An 18,199-nucleotide genomic window follows, 5' to 3' on the forward strand; every position below is an offset into this window, starting at 1 on the left:
TATTATTGAATTAATCCTAATTTTTTTGAAAAATTAATCAACAGGAATATCTTTGATACAAATCGAAAATTTTTTAAACAAAATTAAAATAAAATAAATCTTAAAGATATTTTTAAAATTTTTAACAAATTTTAAAGACAAAAAATATTCTTTACTCGAACCTAAATTTATAACACAGGTTCGAACCAAAAGTTTGGTTTTTAATTGAGGAGAAAATCTATAGTACAAATAATATAGGCCTTGCTTGAGTAATCCAAATTTTATAACATATTAATACAAAATGAACCAATTTATATATTGACAAATAATATGTAAAATTCCTGACAAAATGATACATGGAAGATTAAACAAAGAAAGCATCTAAACTATACAATCAAGAAACACCTTAGTTTACCATCAACAAATTGCATGAAAATTTGACAACTGATTAGGGAAGAGAAAAGCAACAAAACAAACAAAGAATGTTGCTCACCTCTATATAATATAGTTTACACATACAAAATCTATCTCCAACCTACTTCCATTATTAACATCCAGCAGCTTTCAAGAACTTGTCATATGGGCTAGATGGTGGTAGCCTCAGAGAATCATATGAACAAGGGCGAACTTGATACCGCGGTTGAAATTGCTCCAGACTCACTAACTTCAGATCAACATCAGAATACTCCAGTGTCTACACAACAATGCCACAAAATAATTATTTTGATATTAAAAACACAACACATTACAGCGATAAACAAATAAATGAACTACATGCCTTGCCTACTGGCTACTGCACCTATACAACAATAAAAACAAAACCTTCCCACCAAGTAGATACGGTTACATCCATCACATGACACCATATTATCCTGTTGTGAATAATGTCTATAGAATATTCATGTCCTCTACATATACCTCAATTAACTTTGTATAAATCATCTCTTAATTAATTGCATTGGTTGAAACTTTAAATAATACTAAGTTAAGGGCATCATCTAAATAGATAGAAAGTTTTCTCATTGGGTGTGAATCCTGATAATGAAGCACATAGTCTAAAGCTACCAAAACACTAATGAGAACATTCAGCAATAGATCCTGAAGAAAACTTTGTTCTTTCGCATTGTATTATGGTAAAAACATCCTAACCTTAGTTGACAGAGGGGGAACTTTTGTTTCATAATCACTTGAAAGAACAAGCGCTCTAGTCTCTTGCTGGTGTTTGAAACTTTGAAGAACTGACATCTTCTGTTGTTTCCCTGTAACAAGTGCCTCACACTGGTTCTTCATTTGGTCATAAGGTACTGGAGCTGAAGAGATGGGGACACTTGCCACTTGCCGTGCAGTTTCCAAAACCTGCCCATACGATAATTCTCTTAGCATATCTTTAACAGTAGAATAAACAATCAATAGCCAATCAACTAGCCCTAAATATAAAAGTGCATATAAACTTTTACCGATTCTAAAAGTTGATTAACACTTAGGATGTCAGGGTTATGGATAGATAACGATGACATGCGATCCGACTGACTTCCACCTCGTTCAGGGCCAGTCTCTTCTTCGGCCAGAGTTACTGGAGCCACAATCTAGAGAACAAAATCATTATAAAACTAATAATTGAAAATATTAAACGACCACATAAATGCAGACACTATTTGAACGATTTTACCTCATTAAAATCTGGAAATTCGATCTGAGCAAGTGGAGAGCATGGCCGTGGTGTCTCCATAAACAACGGTGGTCCCAATGGATATGCATCATCAGGGGAAAACCCCTGTAGAAGTTGCTCCTTTATGCTTGATAACTCATCCTGGAAAACATGGAAAAAGTCATGTTATTTACATTTACCTCCTACTGACTTGGCAATCAACTCCAAGGCAACTTATGTTTTAACGTTCCAGGTTCTTCACACAATCACACACCTTATAATATTTGCAAGTATCTTTTCCCAAAAGAAAAAAAAATGGTTTAGTAGACACTAACTCAACAATCTAAAACTTGGTTGAGCATAAAATCTACCATTTAACCAACTTTAATGTGATTTTTGAGAAGTTGATGTGTTTAACAATGTAAAACTGAAATACAGTAGGGCACAACTTAATTTGTCTAAGTGACAAGTGCCACTTTGAATTTAAGCAAAAGAAAATGAATTCATATTTACCTCTGGTAATTTTGAATATTTGGTCAGAAAGTATGATTTTACGGTCTCTTTCAACTGTTTGTCATCCAATTGCAATGCTGATAGCGACTTCACAGCCGCAATGTCATCTTCCAGAGATCCATAAACTACCTTCCCGGGTTCTATATACATAGCTTGCAGCCTGACATCATCGACCAATTCAAGAAAAGGATCTACCTGTGCATTGATTACTTTAATCAGTTTACCTTATCATTGTTGAAAACATTTGGATATTATAGCACTCATATTTCAAAATGAAGCTATATAACAAGGACATCCAATACGGATCAAGATAAGAGATTAGGAGAAGAAACTAACTGTAGATTCTGTCAGGGATGCTTTAACTTTTGGAATTAGTTCAGGGAAGCTTCCAGCCCTTGCAGAAAATATAAGCATGTATGATGCCAAGGTAAAAAGAGACCTCCTGCGAGATGGTTGTAAACCTCCTTTAACAGGAATTACGAATCAGCATGTCAGAAAATTTGCAACAGAAATATCACTAATCTCAATGGAGTTTCAACCACAATAAAAATTTGATAAGATGAAATGATAAACATGAACAGCACAAAAAATACCAAGTGATCAAATTCTGGAAATCAGATAAGTAAATTTGCACTTGCTTTTGTAAGTAAAACAAAGATCAGCAAATCCAACAGGCTCTTGTAATTATGAAAGGTGAGTACTTAGTACCATACATGCTAGAATACCTTTTTATGCAAACCGATAATCAATAGTATTCTTTATAAACAGAAAAAATCAAATTCAAATAAAATTAAATGGATCTTAAACAAGAATTTTCAATTGCTAAGGAATATGAAATGTGTTGCTTATAATATGACTTCTGTGTTCTAGAACAGGAAATCAGATAGAAGTCTGAGGCTTACTCATTAACATCGGCAACCTAAGGATTACTCCAAATCAAGAGGATATAGTAAAGAATTGGACAAAGGCAGCACATCAATATGACAAGGGGAAAAAAATCATACATTCAACTAACCTTCAGTATCCAAAGAGATGCTTCTGAGCGAGAATGCCAGTTGGAAACATCTTACTAGAGCCATGTGACCAGATGTCTGTGGAAAGACATGCACATCATTATGACTTTGGAAAAATTAATTATTTAAGATTTGACAAAGTACTGCGGATTACAAATTTAAAAAAATGCATTTGCTTTGTACCAATCTCACCTTAGAACGAGTGAACAATAAAACAATGCTATAAGTGTGAGCCATTGCCTCAAAATTTGCAGGGCCATTTTCCGCAGATGTTGCCTGAACCCAGATTAAAGAAAGCAAGAGACTCACTTGGTGGCTGCTTAATCGGAAAGAACTAAGCTCCTGAAAAATAAAGAGTAAGAGTCTAAGACATACAATCTTTTATTAGGAATTGCAGGATAGAGAAAATAGCTGTGATAGGATAAAGAAGAAAAGACAAATCAAACTAACTGAATCACATACTTATATATCTGAAATCAATATTTGTGTCTACTAGTGTAACTATGTGATTCAAAAGACGGGTGGGTTTAATGTCTACTAGTAGAATTAAAAATGTTAAGTAAGAAATGCATACATCTTTTCCATTGGTTAGAGCACTAGAAAAGCTGTAATCACAATGCGGATGAACTACAAATTTCCCACTGAAACCTGCTACCGTATTTCCTTCCGCAGGTTTTCCATTCACGTGTTCTTCTCCCGAAAAGCCGTCATTCTGAATGGAGAAACCTTCCCTTGAAACCTTGTGAATGTGAACTATCTTCTTTTTCTGGTCTAGTTGGGAAGAAAACACGGATGGCATAAGTACTATAGAGAAGACGCTATGTGCCCCAATTCGTGTTTCATGGTCAGGGTGAGCCATCGCTAGAAGCAATTGATGAAACAAGGCATCAGGGAAGGCCTGGAATAGTAAGTAAACAAAAGTTTTTATTCTTACATGAGATAAGCATGTGAAAAAGCTTATTTCCAGTCAAACTAAAAATACTTGCCTTCTTGTGATATGATACATTAGGAATGGATGTGATTAATTTTGCAGTTTGATAAACAGCAGAGATAGTTGTCCTTGCTATAATGGTATTATTTGAGATATTCTCTAACACCACAGCTAACAAATCAAGAATAGGTCCTACATCCCCAACCTGTAGTGCTCGAAGCGTTATAGTAGAAGTAGCATGAGTTTTGAAAGATAAAACAAAAAGCTGTGCATACCTTTTTAGAAAGTTGTAATATACACATTTCTAGGGCCGATTGGAGTTCAGCATTCAACTTATACCCATCATTTCCAATGCAGGAAGCTTCAGCTGAATTTTGTAGGCACCTCCTTAAATGTTTAACGAGGTCAGATATTGCGCCGATTGTTGCCACAGAAGCGTGTTGCTTCATATTCTGTGCAAGCTGTGTTATGGTGTTAACAATATTCGTCTTAACGATAGGCTGCTTGGCAACATTCTTATGATCCAAGTGTTTAACCAAAATGGACAAGAGAAGATGGGAGTTGTCTCCTGGTGTGTAGAAAGTGAATCAATACATGGAAAGGCAGCGAAAGAAAAAAAAAAGGGGGGGGGGGGGGAGGGGTCATTCCTTTGGAAATTATATTTATATCACTAAATGTTGTAGGCTACCTGATTCTTCTAATAGCGATTGTAAATACATCAAAACAGAAGATGCAGTGCCATTTTCAGATGGCCATTGGTTTTCGATATCAAAGTTATGAAAGACAGGTTCAAGGAAACGCCGCAAAGTTGTAGCCTCCCTCGCCACTTTGACCATATTATACAAGCAAACCTTTGACCAATACGTAGGATCTCTTGCAGTGTCCCTGTAAAAGAAGTGAGCGCACAACGGATGTTTGGATTCATGAATGCTGGAACCATGATCAAGGATGGAGAAAGAAGAGTAAAATAAACATACAGCATTGAGTCCAGGAACACTGAATTCAGGTTATCTTCCTTGACATTGTTGGAGTTAGATTGATGATTCATGTAATTCTCCAAAGTCACTGATATAATCTATTATATAAGCCAACCACCCAAACAAGAAACAAGACAGGAAGTCATCTGATTGAAGGGAGGAAAAAACAAAAGCTGTTGCAGCGAGTCCAAGGTAATCTTGAAATTCAATAGGCAAGTTTTGGTTGGAAGTTTAGAAAATAAATAAATGACAAACTGAATCACAATGTTGAAGACAACATTCCTTTCTCGTATATAACTGTTTGTATCATTGAGCAATAGCCAAGAGTCAAAGTATGGAAAATATACTCACATCATCGAAATCCATGGAAAGATGTGAGTGCTCACCCATGAAACGCACCTAGACATGGAAACATAGGGAAGAGAAAAATGTATGAACATGGGATGGTACAAATGACCTTAGGGAACTACCAAAAGGGTACCAAATGGTATTCAGGCATGAATAACTAACTCAAATGATTTAAATGGCTCCCTCTTATAACCATAAGTTCACCCCAAATATGTCCTACTCCTCCACAAAGAGTTGTGTGCATAAAAAATAGTTAAGGGGTGTGTTTCTTTTGTGTGCTACTATATCTTTAATAAATTTTCTTGTGTGTATTTTATGAAGAACAGTCCTAAATATATCGAACTATGGGAACGGAACAAGAATTAAGCAATTTCCAGAAGCAAAGGAAGAACCAAAGCAAGGAGCAGTACCATATAGGATAGAGCTTGTAGTCCTGCTGAACGTAGATGCAGAGCTCGTTCATCTTCGCCCACTTCTTGAGCCAATTGGCATAGTTTAAGTATAAAACCCTCTAAGTTGAACACGTACGTACCATCTGTCTATTTTTAACTCAAAAAGTCAGAGATACAAAAATTGTTCCGTTTAGAAAAGAAAGCAAATATATATACATAGGGCTAAAACATGCAATATCTATAGAAAGAACTCTGGTTTTTCTTTTTGAGCTAAGGGGTACCACTTTTACCACCAAAATTAACTTCCACACAGATACTTTTCAAAGGGATTGCAGATCGCTGCACGGTATCCACGGAACCAATCATACAGTGATGTTAACCCTAAGAAAGGTTTAATAACCAAATACCTGGCATTCTATAAAATCAACAAGAGTGTTGCAGCCTAATATCCTGATTTCATCTGTTCGAGACTGTTCCAGAAGAGTTCGAATTATCGCTAATAAACTACTGGCATATAGTGGCCTGCAAAATAGGAGTATCACTTGCATACTATTACATATTCTGATTATTTGAAATAGAATGAAGTGGCAATCCAACAATCAAAATCAAATGAACCAAAGCTTTATAGTACAGCAAAAATTGGCTGTCTGAGACTGGTTCAAAACATTTGGCAAACTAAAAAAGTAAAACCACTCATTAGGAGGGAATTTATCAGAATAATGACAATTAGTTTAATTACTATATATGTGCCACTGAACTTACATCTGCTCCTTACATGACGATAAGAATTTCCTGTATATGCACAAGACAACTTTAACTGAACCAAACATTTCATTACGCAAATCCTTATAACATCTTTGCTCCAAATTCTCAGTTATCTGCAAAGATATAACAGAGAAACTTAGATTGAAGCAAGTACAATATTCTGACCCCCAAAATAATAACTTCAGACTTGGTCAATGATCTAAGATATCGTTCCACCACATTAGCATATTAAATATCAAGACAAACAACTATTAAAGACTAAAGAGAATAGCTAGCTAAACTGCCATAATTCGTCATGATTACATTATACAATTGAACATGGCAGTGACAAAGAATAATATTACCTTAGGAATTCTTAATGGATTCTTAGAAGCATACTCGCATAGCTTTCCAATTTTTCTATCATTAAGCTCAGCCTCCTGCCAAACACAGTAACGATCATGCACATCAGATCATGGGAAGTGCATATAAGAGACAAAGGGTTGAGAGTAGCTACAAAACATTCGAAACACAAACATCTATTCTAATAAAATTCTCTAGAATATGAAACAAACTTCTCATAACCATGGTTTTAAACAATGACCTGAAATAGATGTGGCAATCAAGGCAACCACATCATGACAGAAATTGTAAACATATTTTTCAACTATAGGAGTAATCACAATGTAACCGCAACCGCAAAGCAATCTAAAACTATGCTCATTCCAAACTAACAAACCAAAAAGCATAGTACCTGAAGTGAAAATGGCATAAAAACATTAACATGAGCCGAAAATGTCACCTGATTCCGCGGGAAAATATCCGCTAGCAACTTCTTGTATCGTTTCACAGGTTGCCTTGAGCTCGCCCTCATAGCAGGACAAACAACACAACATAGATTACCACAAGCAGGCACAACCCGCCTAGACATAACCCCCATTTTGCTATGAAATTGGAATCAGACTTCACACTTCACACACACCCAATTTTCTCACCTGAAAAACATTTTCACATCAAAATTTTCCTCCATAATTTAACTTTCACTACTACATAGTACATACAAATAATCAGAACTTAAAAGAATTTTAAAAAATCACTGAAATATCTGTTCATCACCGTTACAACAATTACAATTTTGCACAAATTACACTAAGAATTAAAAAACCAAGTCAAAATCCAGCTGTATTCCGACATAAACAAATGAAACCAAAACAATGGATGAAAATCGGAAGCTAAGCTAAGCTACATTGACTCACTCACCTAAAAATCGAAACAAAAGAGATTTATCTTCGTTGCAGAATCAAGATTCTCCGTCGGATCACGATCTGGACTATATAATCAAACTCGGAAACTAATTTGATAAGCGCGTAATAGAGTCAGGTATTCAGAATCAAAATTGGAAGAGATTAGAAGAAGGAGGGAAAGTGAAAAATGGAAAGAGAAGGAGTACGTAATTGAATGTAGTTGGGAGTAATGGGAATGGGGTCGGAAGAAGTGAAAGAGAAGGTTGAAGTGTTCGTTCGTCTTCGACAGGCTGTGTGGTGTGTTCAGCGCAGAGAGTGTGTGCCACAATTAAATGCCGTTACGAAAATATTAGGCAATAGTTTTGTGTTATGTCCTTCTCTTATTTCTGCGGCAACAAAAACGTTTCTCTGTTACCGCTTAGCAGTTACCACTGTTAAATTAAACCATCATTGTGATACTATAATTAATCATGTGCTAAGAAAACCTGCCAAAAAAATCTAGTTAATACTCAATTTTGTCTTTAAGTTTGTATACATATTTTAATTTAGTCTCTAAAATTTTAATTATTTTTTTTTAGTCTCCAAATTTTACAAATATAACTCACATTAATCTTTTAGAACAATTTTCGGCACAAAAACATTAATAAAATACTAACATGAACAACCAAATGTCATGTTGTAACTTGTAAAATGACGTCGTTATAGTTTTAGCGCTTAAATGGTCCAAAATGATACCGAATCACTTGTTTTAGAAGAAAAACTTGTAATAAATACCACTTATGATGTGTTTTTGGACTATTGGAGTGCTAAAACAAAAATTATGTTGTTTTACCGACGTGGTATTTGGTTGTCCATATCAACGTTCTGTTAATGTTTATGCGTCGAAAATTAGTCTTGGAATTAACGTGAATCACATTTGCAAAATTTGAGAATTAAATAGAGACAATTGAACCAACGCAAGTTGGCACAGATAGATGAGGGTCTGTGTCCCTTAACCATCTCTTCCGGGTTCGATACTCACGGGAGGATGGGAATGGAGCTTGCTTGTTTGGGAGGGTCGCCCACTTTGTGTGCCTCTGCAGTACCCGAGGGATTAGTCATTGGGCTTCCGGCCTGATGGATACCCTGCTGCAAACCAAAAAATAGAGACAATTAAAATTTTAGGAACTAAATTGAGACCTATATACAAATTAAAAGACTAAATTGAATTATCTCTAAAAAATCAGTTATCTCTTAAAATAAATTAATTTGATTTAGTTGAGTGGTTTCTGCTTAAGCAAATCATAGAAATTTTAATCTTGTTTAATAAAATTTTATTCTGTAACATATTAATTTTAGATCTGAAGATATCATCACAAGAATAAAAAAAAATTAACAGTAAATATTGTAAAGATTAATCTGAAAGATTGAAAGTTTACGTTGCTACTTGATAAACATAGTTGATTGATTGATTCCACCGGGTCATCGTTTCCGCGTTAATGATTAGGTATATATGCTCATAGCCAACGTGGGAATTAACAACTAACAAGCATGGATTATATATATGGGTCAAAATAATATTTTTAGATTTTATTTATTCAATTTGTTTACAAAATATATTAATTTATATGTGTACCACTCAAAAAAAAATTTGTATGTAAAAATTTGATAAAAGTATAAAAAATATAATATCACCCAAATATTAACAACAAAAATGGCTGTCCTTTTTGCGTTTGGTTTGAATTTTTTATTTTTATTTTCAGTATTTTTTTATATTTTGTGAATAAAATAGTAAAAATATAAAATATTAAAAATAAAAATCCAAACTCTAAGCACTATAAATTTTTTGGGAAAGAGAAACTTTTTCTGAAGAATTATTTTTCGTTTCATTGAATTGAAAGAATTAGTGAGAGTGTTTATTTGATATGGACAAATTTAAAAGAAAAAAACTAAATAATAATAATAATAATAATAATAATAATAATAATAATAATAATAATAATAATAATAACAGAGTTATGTTTGTACAAAATATAATAAATTGGATTTCAATTTTTTTTTCTTCAATATAATTGATAGTAGTATGAATGGAATTTTTTTAGTTTTTAGTTGTAAATAAGTAATGCATTATAAGTTAAATTGCTTTTTAGTTCTGAAATAATTTTTATTATTACTTCCGTTTTTCTTTTTCTTTCTTTCATCTATTGGGACGGTAATAATAGCGCCACTACAAAAAGCTCCAACGGTACGAAGCTTGATTGGATTATGTAAAGGAAAATGTTTGCTTTCCTTTCTTTCTTTCTCTCTCTTTTTTGACCACCTTTTTCCTTCCAAACTTAACGCTCTAAACTTGCATGATTTTGTGTAAGTTTATGATTAGGGAAATTAATATATTATTGCATGATCTTTGTTTTTTACCTATTTAGACGGCCATAATTGGTGGAAATGATGAACAAGAAAACGACAAACCAATAAAACAAAAGCATATCCTTAATTAAGCAATATGAGAGGCAATTGGCAAATTGGTGTGGATGTTGCTCCAAATACTTGGTCTTGTTTGTTATATCCCTCGTTTTAATCAAATCAAGAGCATATGCTAATTGTCTCTTGTTTAATCTTCCTTGTTTTGGTACTTTTCCTAATTTATTGCTTTTTTTTTAAATATTGTTTATTGCTCTTTATTACTGGTATACATGAGTTGGGTGAAGCCGGATTCACATGGATTATGGCCCAACTCTAAATAATAATCGAGTCTATTTTTTAGACTCTTATACAATTTTAGATCCAGAGAAATCTTACTACTTTTGGGTCACACTGAAATCAGGTCGAAATCGGTGAAGTCTGAGTCTTGATAAACTTTATGTCAAAAAGTTATGATGCACTTAATTATAAAGAAGAAAAAAATATACTTGTTATCGAGATGTTAATGATATCCATATTTAAACTTGAATTGTCCATAAAATATAATTTCATACTTCCTTTATCTATTTTTTAATTCTACAAGTATGATTAAAAATAAAACAATAAACTTATAATTAATATAACATAATATTATAATTAATTTAAAACATATATACCTTTTTTAATCTCCTTAAGGTGCACATGGGTTGGATGAAGCCAGATTCGCCTTGACCCTAACCTAAACCCGGTCCTAAATAATGACCGAATCTATTTTTGAGATCTTACCCGATCGTAAACCTAGTAAAATTACATCAAATTAATCCTGAAAGTGTTCGAATCCGAACTGGATCGGACTAGATACACCCCTACTCTCTATATATAGCCGTATATATATACACCTTGACATATTTGAATGTAATTGAAAAAATAACACTGAGAAAATTAGAAAAAAGTAGTAAAAATAATTATAATTATATAATTTCTATAAAATAAATTAGGTTGGTCAGGTGGTCAGTTCACTCGTTTGTTTAAATAAGTGTTAGGAGTTTGAATTCTCCCTTGTATATTTAGCAATCTGTATTGAATATCAACGGATTAGTTCTTAGATTTGTCCAAAGATATTTTAGAAAAAAAAAAAATTTATGTATATGTTTATGTCTATGTAAAATGATCTAAATATTAGTAATATAATTGTTAAAGAAATTACAATAGAGGGTTATTTCACTTGTTTGGTTATCTACAAAAACATATTACATGGCCTAGATTGTTTAGTATGCTTTAATTTATACATATGTTTGGTAATCTACTACTGCACATTTTTTCCCCTAACTAAAGTGGTTGAAGACACCGCTCATAATATTGTCAATTTATGCTTTTCATTAATTCGATCTTTTCCCTTTTACTATCACTAACTCGTTAATCATGTGCATGTTAAATCACTTGAAAAAAGTGACATTACCAAGTAAAAGAAAATTGAGGTATTGATTGTGTGTTGGCAAAGTTATGCATGCATCCCAAAATAATATAACATACTTTTATGTGTTCGTTGTCCATGCCTAGCTTAGCTTTATTCTCTAGCTTGGATATGAATTAAGCTTTTTGGCCAAAGCAATACAAGCAAAGTGCCAAAAATACTCTTAATAAGTAGGGGTGTAAGTTATCGAATCGGACCGAAAATTACTATAAATCGAACCGAAAATTATAACCGATTAAAAAACCGAAAAAATTGATTTTTTTTTTTGGGTTTCCTGATAAAACTGATCGGTTCGGTTCGGTTTTCAATTAGTTGATAGAAATCGAACCGAACCAAACCGAACCGAAGATATACATCCATTTCAATGTTTTAACCATTTAAACTTTTAACCTAACAACAAAAATTTTCAACCCCTAACCATTTCAATGTTTTACTCTTATTATTTCAGTTTATTGACTATTTTAAACCTCTAATTATTGTGATTCATATTTTGCTCATTAGAAATTAAAAACCAAAAAACTGACTGAATCAAACCGCTGTTGGTTCGGTTCAGTTCGGTTCGATTGTTGTAAAAGTAATAAACCAAACGGTTGTGTATCTGTAGAAACCAAACCGAACCGATAACACCGCTACTCTTAAGTAATTAACTCTTTCAGTCTTTCTCAATAGAGGAGTAAAAGAAGTTTTTTTTTTTTTTTTTTTAAATAATAATACCACTATTAGTGGAGTTCAACGTAGTTCAATACGTAAAAGAAAATCAACAAAATATACACTTGAAAAGAGTTTAAAAAAAAAAAAAAATCATACCTAGTCTTTTCTATATTATGACTGGCTTCACAGTAGAATATAATAATCTCCTACATACTAATAATAATGTCACTTTTTGAAAGCGTCTTGTTTTTAAATACGATTGAATTTCTACTAATCTAAATTGAATATATGATGGCAGAAAATGATCTTATCCACATTTGTTTGACATTTTTATACCTCTTAATTTCAACTCAAATCATTGGGTAGTCTTTCAAATTCTTTGATGCTATCCAAGAAGTCTTGATGAGAGAAGAGCAATTTTTATTTTATTTTATTTTGAGATTTTTAATGCAATATTATTTGATGAGAAGGAAATAGGTTTCATCAGATTGAGTAATTATAAAACCTCGGTGCTAAATTATTTTTTATAATTTTCTAGCACGTCGAAAAATTTAAGGGTTCCATAGTAGTTTGTTCTAGGTAGGCTGTTGGATACTAATTAATGGGAAAAGATTGTCATAAATTTGAGACAAGTCCATGTCTATGTTGACAGTGATATATAACTTTGTTGAGGAAAAGCTTAAGCTTAATAATGTTTGGTCGAGAAAGAATGAGATATCACCAATGTTGAAGTTAGTTTGGGAGATATGTATTTATAAGCATAATTTGGTTGGCAGATAATAATGATGGAAAAAGATTATATATGTAGTTTTAAGATGGTTTGAGAAAATGGTTTGAACTCATTTGTAAAATATTTGAACTCATAATATTTAATTTAAATTAAATTTTTTTAAGAGAAATGCATATTTATTTTTTATTTTTTTGTCATTAATCATAATGTACCACAGATACGCTCGATGCATTGGACACTGACATGAATACGGGACACGACATGACACGGGACACGTCGACACGCGAATTTTAAAATCTTACATGATATGGGGACACGCATACATATAAAATATAAAGTATTTTTTAGATAAATTGTAATGATAATTTGATATTTTATTGATATTAAAATATAAATTAAATTTTTAAATTATTTTTAATGTCTTATTTTAATTATATCAAGTATTTAAATTTTTTTTTAATAATTAAAAATATATACTATATCTAAAATTATTTTAAGAATATATATTAAAAATAAGACTGGACACGCTGATACTTTATGGTATTTAGGTGTGTCCAGACGTGTCCGAAAATTTTTTTTTTTTATTAAGACACGGTTGAACACGGCAGACACGCGTGTCAGACGAGTGTCATTGAGTGTCATATCCAAAATGTGTCCGATACGCAGACACGACAACTCAACGAAGTGTCCGTACTTTATAGGATACGCTCAATTTTTTTTCTTTTCTGTCTAAAGATATCTCTCAACCCGGCATATCAAATACTAATTCGTCATGGATCGAAGTTTTAATGTGTTGTATGCACAAGACTGGATTCGAACCCTCAACACTTGTGAGCTAAGTGCTAACCACTACTAACCTAACTTGGTTAAAGATATGCTCACTTGGCTAAGTTTGTTTACAAAGATAGAACACTAAAATAGGAACACAGACACACAAAATCGTGTTTGACAGAGAAAATATGGATAAAGACATTGTGTCTAGACTCCAGAAATACTGAATTAGTGTATTTTGTATTCATCCTGACAGAAAAGACACAGAAACACTAATAAAGAATACAACTTATTTTTTCTTTTTTCTTTTATTATTCTTATTAATTTTTTATAATTATATTTTTATTATTATATTTTTCGTTTCAATTTTTTTAAATAAAAAAATAAAAATAAATTAAATTTTTATAATTTATTCTAATTTATTATCAAATAAAATACAAATCTTACTCTTAGTGTTTTGTCTTATTCCTAAAGACAAACTCAACCTTACACCTGCTACTAAGGACCAAGAAGGACCGAATATCAAAAACTTATAATCAAAGTGGGCCTCGCAGGTCGGCAAGAGCAGCAGTATCAATTTTACCTACAGAAGACCATTATGGCCCAAATGGTCCAATCATGAGTTCATGACATAGTTTTTAATGTAAAAAGAGTATTTCGTCTATTTTTTAATAATAATCTTATACTTATAGTATTGCACTAAAATAGTCAATAAATTATAATTCAAATGGCATAGTCTCTTCGTATTCATCTAAAAAGTCGCAGGATTCGAACTTTTCTATCTTTGATAAAAAAAAAAGTATTGCACCAAAATAATAAGTTCGTAGTATTTGAATGCTCATTTTCAGTTGGTCAGTTTGATTTTGATAGTCACACATTTGGGTCACTAGAGAGGTAAATACATATTATTTTAGTTAATTTAGTTTAATTACCTAATTCAATAATATTTTTTGTAGAAAAAAGAACAAATAAATTTTTGACTTTTTGATTTACAGACATTTAAATTTTTGAAGATTTAAAAATATATTTAAGTTCCTAATTTTTTTAAATTTGGATATATTGATTCCTCATATTCACTTAGATCTGTTAGATCTAACGATAAAATCAAACGTGATTCCTGTTGTACTGACTTGATTAATACAGATACACACGTGAGAGAGTTTTTAAAATAAGACAAATTAGACCCATAAATCAATGTGTGCAAATTTTGAAAAAGTCAAGGATTTAAATATATTTTTAAATCTTCAAGACTTAAGGCTTCGTTTGGTTTATGTATAGAATGAGATATAGACACAAAGATACAGACATTAAAAAAAATATATATATAAATATATATATATAATATTTATGTTTATATATTGTGTTGGACAAAAATAATGAACCAGACACACAAATATTTGAAAAAGATTAAATTACTGCTCATTCAACCACAACCGCTTCACATCCATCACTCCAAACACTACATGTCATTACCATTGAATTTTATTTCTTTCAGTATTTTTTATTTCTTCTAATATCATCTTAAATTATCATTCAAATATTAAAATAGAATTTTTTTATAAAAAAATAAAAAAACCAAAGACAAAAATTTATCAAAGATTAATCAAAATTCAAATAAATAAAAAATTAAATGTACAATTTTTTCTTAAAAAAAACAAGAAGGTCAATTTGGTTATAGCATCTAAAAGAGATAGAAGAAAAAGAAAGATTTGGAGAGATAAGAAGATAAAATTTAAAAATTAAATAAGGGTAAAAGAGTAAAAAATTAGTGTCTCACAAATTATGTTTCGGTATTTCACTAAATTGGAGGTATACAAATTTAATATCTCCGTGTCTATTTGTGTCTTTTAAAAATATATGTCTCACCAAACTAAAGAGTAGAATGTGTAATGAGATATGGATATCAACTAAACGTTACTTAAATGTTCGTGGACGTGACTCCAATTTGTAAAAAAGTCAAAACTTAAATATATTTTTAAATTTTCGAAAATTTAGATGTTTATGGAGTGGCATGGGAGCAAATTTTTTCTAGTGAAAAAAAAGTTGGATGGTGTCAATTGTTTAATTTAATTTTTTATTGTTCTCTCTCATATTTATTTTTAGTCTTACTTATAAAATTAAAGATAAAAGATCACATCTTATTCTTTCAAATGTTAAAAAAATTAAAAAATTGAGAGGATCGAGTGGCACAGACATTAATTTGGATTTTTTATTTTAATATGGAAGAGGAAAATGAGTTTTACGTTAATGATAAAAAATAGAGTTTTACAGTGTTATCGGGGCGCTGTTCTGGACAAACACAATACGCAGAACACGTATTGTAATGACAATACGCAAACTGTGTATTTACAATACGCAGACTGCGTATTGTAATTTAATATTAAAATAATACAATACGTAATCTGCGTATTGTAATTTAATATTAAAATAATACAATACGCAGTCTGTGTATTGTCTTTATAAATTAAAAATAAATTGATTTGGCAATTCGCACTCTGCGAATTCTATAGCCCCCAAAATTTTGTAAAACACCTTAACTTCCAATATTAAAGGATTACGAGTTTTTTAATTTTGATATGGGAGAGAAGGTGGTGTTTAGCAGCGTTATGGGGTTTTGGGGTGTTTGACGGAGATGTGACGGCGTTGTAGAAGAAATCGGTGGCACCGACGGGGGAGACGGAAATCGGTGGGACCGATTTCAGGGAGGGGCAGGTGCGCAAATCGGTGGCACCGATTGGTGACCCCCTTGCCACGCGTCGCGCATGCAGCTGGCCCGTGACTCCCTATGCATTTTTACCCTCTCAAAACCGGATACCCCTATCTCTTTCATCCTCTCACACTCTCTCTTTTTCACTCTCAACAACAACTTTCCCTTTCTGCTTACTCTCAACCCCACTCAACCCCACCATTTCATCATTGTTGGACCACCATTACCTCCTTGAAAAAATTGAAGAAAAATGCCAAAAAAAGAAAAACCAAGAAAGTAAATCAACCGGAGCTTCACATTGTTAATTATCTTGGAGATCCAAATTATGTAAGTTTTTATTTTTTAATAATGTTATTTAATGATAATAATAGTGATAATTTTAGATTTTATTAACAGTATATATTATAATGGCACTAGGTAGAAATTAGAAATTAAACATGTATGTATAATTTTATTATTAGGTGGTTAGAAATAGAAATAAAAATAGGAATAAACTTTGTATGTATATATGTATGGAGATCCTCATGTGTGAACCGGTGCTCATGAACTGAACTGGATTTTTTTTTATGTATATTATTTAAAAAGAAAAGAAAAAATAAATGTTTGTAAAAAATAATGAATAAAGGAAAAAAAATGAGATCTGTATATATTAGATTAGAATAGGAAGATATTAATATATTGTTGTTGTTATTATCAGTATTAGTAATTGAATTTAATTAATTATTATGATTAGTAATAAAAATTTTATTAATTATTTTATTTATGATTATTAACAATTGAATTTTAATTCAGTCAAAATTACACAATATATTAATAATAACTAAAATTAGATTTTGTACTGTGTTACCTACTACTACTAATAATAATAATAATAATAATAATAATAATAAATTAGTAAACCTGGTATATATGAATAATAATAATAATAACAATAATAATAATAATAATAAAATTAGTATGTATGTTGTTTGAATAATAATAATAATAAAATTAGTATATAGGCTGTTTGGATAATAATAATAATAATAATAATAATAATAATAATAATAATAAATTAGTACGCTGGTTTTTGTATGAATAATAATAATAATAATAACAACAATAATAATAATAAAATTAGTACCTATGCTGTTTGAATAATAATAATAATAATAATAATAAGAAATTAGTATGTTGTTTAGTTTATAATAATAATAATAATAATAATAATAATAATAGAAAAATTAGTATGTAGACTGTTTGGATAATAATAATAATAATAATAATAATAATAATAATAGTAAAAAAAATTAGTACGCTGGTTTTTGTATGAATAATAGTAATAATAATAACAACAATGATAATAATAATAAAATTAGTATCTATGCTGTTTGAATAATAATAATAATAAGAAATTAGTATGTTGTTTAGTTTATATAAATAATAATAATAATAATAATAATAATAATAATAAATTAGTATGCTGTTTTTTTATATGAATTATAATAATAATAACAATAATAATAATAATAATAATAATAATAATAATAATAATAATAATAATAGAGGCTGATTTACTGTGTAAGGTTAATTAATTTATGTTATAAAGTAATGCATATGATTGAAGGATTTTTGTATAACAGATTTAATGTGTATGTTTGAATTGCAATTATGCTAGGAATTAGTTATAATGGACATGTTAAGCATAATTGTGTTTTT

At 30.8% G+C, this 18,199-nt stretch overlaps 1 protein-coding gene across 1 annotated transcript; it reads right to left on the reverse strand.

Annotated features, from left to right (window-relative positions):
* Positions 1-270: 270 nt before the first annotated feature.
* On the reverse strand, positions 271-8,160 carry LOC107628990 (protein SEMI-ROLLED LEAF 2). The gene is made up of 20 exons (XM_088508314.1): positions 7,806-8,160; positions 7,348-7,540; positions 6,911-6,985; positions 6,564-6,679; positions 6,209-6,323; positions 5,820-5,948; positions 5,413-5,460; positions 5,062-5,159; positions 4,773-4,969; positions 4,360-4,652; positions 4,140-4,289; positions 3,728-4,051; positions 3,346-3,495; positions 3,156-3,231; positions 2,477-2,604; positions 2,141-2,335; positions 1,649-1,789; positions 1,437-1,565; positions 1,129-1,335; positions 271-673 (listed from the first exon to the last, which is right to left on the reverse strand). The coding sequence occupies exons 2-20, from the start codon at positions 7,483-7,485 to the stop codon at positions 527-529; spliced, it is 2,856 nt and encodes a 951-aa protein (XP_088364440.1). The 5' UTR covers positions 7,486-7,540; positions 7,806-8,160; the 3' UTR covers positions 271-526.
* Between the last annotated feature and the right edge of the window lie 10,039 nt (positions 8,161-18,199).

The sequence above is a fragment of the Arachis ipaensis genome, chromosome B3 (assembly GCF_059453495.1).
Source record: "Arachis ipaensis isolate K30076 ecotype BB chromosome B3, ASM5945349v1, whole genome shotgun sequence".
Classification (NCBI taxonomy): Eukaryota; Viridiplantae; Streptophyta; class Magnoliopsida; order Fabales; family Fabaceae; genus Arachis; species Arachis ipaensis.